This window comes from Trichoplax adhaerens, genomic scaffold (genome assembly GCF_000150275.1).
Source record: "Trichoplax adhaerens TRIADscaffold_1 genomic scaffold, whole genome shotgun sequence".
In the NCBI taxonomy this organism is placed as follows: Eukaryota; Metazoa; Placozoa; class Uniplacotomia; order Trichoplacea; family Trichoplacidae; genus Trichoplax; species Trichoplax adhaerens.
Genome location: NW_002060943.1, coordinates 1,279,068 through 1,282,811, shown reverse-complemented (window position 1 = coordinate 1,282,811; position 3,744 = coordinate 1,279,068). Strand labels below are relative to the sequence as shown.

The 3,744-nt window shown below is 32.0% G+C and overlaps 1 protein-coding gene across 1 annotated transcript in view; it reads left to right on the top strand.

The window, feature by feature from the left end:
• Nucleotides 1–3,482, top strand: part of TRIADDRAFT_51365 (uncharacterized protein) — a gene marked incomplete at both ends in the record, with an annotated part of 6,527 nt that extends 3,045 nt beyond the window's left edge. Inside the window, 11 exons of the mRNA XM_002108416.1 lie at nucleotides 52–105; nucleotides 214–514; nucleotides 620–957; nucleotides 1,260–1,382; nucleotides 1,649–1,768; nucleotides 1,923–2,045; nucleotides 2,185–2,304; nucleotides 2,669–2,778; nucleotides 3,017–3,096; nucleotides 3,252–3,382; nucleotides 3,454–3,482. Of these exons, the coding sequence (XP_002108452.1) occupies nucleotides 52–105; nucleotides 214–514; nucleotides 620–957; nucleotides 1,260–1,382; nucleotides 1,649–1,768; nucleotides 1,923–2,045; nucleotides 2,185–2,304; nucleotides 2,669–2,778; nucleotides 3,017–3,096; nucleotides 3,252–3,382; nucleotides 3,454–3,482 (1,529 nt within the window). The remainder of the gene's footprint in view (nucleotides 1–51; nucleotides 106–213; nucleotides 515–619; nucleotides 958–1,259; nucleotides 1,383–1,648; nucleotides 1,769–1,922; nucleotides 2,046–2,184; nucleotides 2,305–2,668; nucleotides 2,779–3,016; nucleotides 3,097–3,251; nucleotides 3,383–3,453) is intronic.
• Nucleotides 3,483–3,744: the final 262 nt, after the last annotated feature.

The following is a 3,744-nucleotide window of genomic DNA, read 5'->3' as shown; positions in this document are numbered from 1 at the left end:
ACAATATCCCATGCTTGTATGATGCTAGTCAAACTCTAAATGTAAAATTAGCTGTACAAGGTAAAGATACAGCTGACGGCTACCAAGAAGCGGAAAATCAAGCAGGTAAAATATCATCATTTTTCTAATTATTTAATTTCTTCTGTAATCATCTAGCAATTTTATTAATATATTTAAATGATATTACTGTATACTGATTTTGTCTTTCAACAGAAAATTTCCCACCTGTTATTACTGGACCTACTACATTAAATGTTACCTTTGGAGAAGTCTACACTACAGCATTAAGCGTGTCTGATCCTAATACTGGCGATACTGTGACTGTTACTGCAGACAGCGCTCCTCTAGGCGCATCATTTAATCCTACAACTTATCAATTTACTTGGAATGTTAGTACTTACACCAATATTAGCATCCAAATCGTGGCCAAAGATTCTAAGAACGCAGCCAGTATCTACAGTCCTGCACAAATTATCATGTGCTATTGCGCTAACGGTGGTACTTGTGACTACACGTAAGTTATTAACCATATTCATTAATTTAGTTAGAGTAAAAATATATTTACATATCTTAGAATATAACTATGTTACTTTGAACTACGCTTTGCTTCTGCTTATAGTGGAGAAACCATAGAAGATGGTAGCGTATCTCAGGTCCCATGTATTTGTTCGGATGGATGGACCGGAGATCATTGCACTGTCGACTTTGATAGCTGTGCTAATTTCCCATGTTACGAGAATGTAACTTGTACAGATAATGTAGCTCCATTAACCGGTTATACATGCGGCAGTTGCCCACAAGGTTATACAGGAGATGGTATATTGTGCTCTGATTTCGATGAATGCGCTAGTTCAGCCACAAACAACTGTCAACAAGTCTGTGTCAACACCATCGGAGGCTATACCTGCGATTGTCAATCTGGTTATCAATTAAACGCTGATGGAAAGACTTGCTTAGGTAGGATTTATCTCAGTAATATATTATATGTCGTCGCAAGATAATCACTCACAATATATAAACGATTAGCAGAGTTTAGGCATTTAAATTCTATCCAATTCCGAAGCTGTACATGAATATTCAGTACATCTTATATATACATTTATACCTTGCTAAGTTCTGATTTTTGCGCATAATAATTAAACAACGGAAATAAAATTTCTTCTTTAATCAGCTGACATTCATGTAGTATAGCGCAATATTTAATATTTCGATACTATATAAAAACTAGTACTCATGAATTTTTATTATGGCACCTATAGATATTGATGAGTGCTTCAAGAACTCACAGATCTGTGGCCAAAATTGTACCAATACCAATGGCAGTTATTTTTGTTCGTGTAATTCTGGATTTTACCTCAACAGTGATAATAAAACCTGCATAGGTACATTACGATGCTTATTATAGCATATTTTTGCTATCGTACACGTAAAGAACCTTTAAAAAATGTCCTTTTCTGGATTTTGAAATAGCTTATAACGTAAATTCTCATGATAGGAATAAGTAGCTTTCAATTATTTAAAAGTGTAAAATTATCCTTACAGTTAGCCTATAACGTATCAAGGTATATGTTATGTGTAGTCGTTCATTTATAGCAAAGGCAATAGGTTGATCCTAAGTTAGAGGTGTTCTTTGACCAAATTATTATAGCGGCAACCTCCTGTAGTAGCAATAATAACTGTTCTGAGTCCTGTACTCTTATCAACGGAAAAGTTCAATGTGCGTGTAAGAATGGATATGTATTGCAGCCCGATGGCGTAAGTTGCAAAGGTAACGGTTGTGAGAGTTTAATGAGCCATCAGTATTATTAGTAATCATTATTGTTATCGTCAATCTTGATCAAAATCGTTTTTATTCATTAATATAAATACTAATATTGAGATTGTGAGCTATCTCTAACTACAGAATTTCCAATATTCCATAGATCTTGATGAATGCGCAGATCAGACTGATACATGTCAAATGTTATGTAATAATACTCTCGGCGGATATCAATGCAGATGCTCAATCGGATATTCACTTAACATAGACGGAAAAACATGCTCTGGTATATTTCTGGAAAGCTTTTATTTGAATAAATGCCAATTTTAGCTGTATATTTACGCAAACGCATTAGTCATTGTAGTTAGTTATATCAATAGCTTATATATGTTTAAAGAACACTTATGTATTCCTACTATTCGCAGATATAAATGAATGTGGTACATCCTATCCTTGTCATTCCAATGCCAACTGTCAAAATACACCTGGATCTTATATATGTTCATGCAATTCCGGTTATACAGGAAATGGCAAAACTTGTACCGGTAAGATGAATTTTACAAATTACTAGAAAGTTCATTACTAGGCCTGTTTCAAATTAAAAACAACTGATTATTATGATCAAGCAGTTAGACAAACAATGTATGCCTTGTATATTACAGATATAAATGAATGCAGTAGCAGTAATTCATGCGGCAATAATGCCAATTGTTTCAATTCGGCTGGATCTTATAACTGTCAATGCAAGCCTGGATTTTATTCCACATCACCTACCTCAAATATACTAAACGGAAACAGCTGTCAAAGTAATTACTAAAATTGATATTGTATTCGAATGTAGAAAATCAAGTAAGATCAATCTGCTCTTATATTGACTACAAAAATCCTATTAATTTTTTGACTGAGTAGAAGAGACTGCTTACGAACTTACTATTACAATTGATGCGCCATTTAATGCTCTTATGAACGATAAAAACAGCACCGCTTATAAAAATGAAGTATCTAAATTACATACTGCTGTAAGTAACTAATCGTAAGACATGGGCTACATTTACTTTTTTACTTGTACGCGCGTAACTTTATATGATGATTCAAATGTTGGTAGCATCACCCAATTCTTTTCTACATATGAGATGATATATATTTTATAAACAGTATTTAAGCATAAATCTTATCAAGATAGCATCAATTAATTAAAATACTATATACGATGTAAATACTATCAATATCACTAATTTATATGACTTAATGTTATAGATTTCATCAGCATATCAAAACGATTCACGAACCTCGAACGAAGTCAAAGTCGTTACTATTACTAATCTTACTAATCTTAGGTAAATCTATTAAATTTAAATATCTAATTTAAATTATATAATAGAATGGCATTTTAAATAAAACTTTAATCTGTGTATTCCACTATTATTTTTTTAATTCATTAAGATTTATTACAGTATTAAAATAAGTAAGTATAAATTATATCTATATCTAGGCTAGGCGGTATTGTTGTTGACTGTATCCTTACAGTCTTAAAGAATTACACTCAAGGAACAGCCTTGTTGAAGAATATTATCCAGACAGGAGCTATTAGCAGCTATGTAGTGCAAAGTGTTAATGTCACTGGTAAATTAAGATACCACAGTTACTTTCAGCTTATAAGCTTACAAAATATCATTCAATCTTTACTCATACAGTAAATAATGATGTAGAACGTAAGCGTTAAATATAATTAGAATTGAAATCCTGTTAAATGTAAATAATTTAATTTTTGGAGCAAATTTATTACAATTTTGCCCTTTATTTTAAAATAAATCATAATTACTATGGGCTACAATATTAATCGTATTATGATAAAATCTAATATCACATTTTATTTCAGATTATAACGAATGTAATAACCCTCAAGATTACTCTTGTGTTGGAAATCAGCAATGTATCAATACAGTAGGCTCTTATACTTGCAACTGCTCAACTGGATATCAATG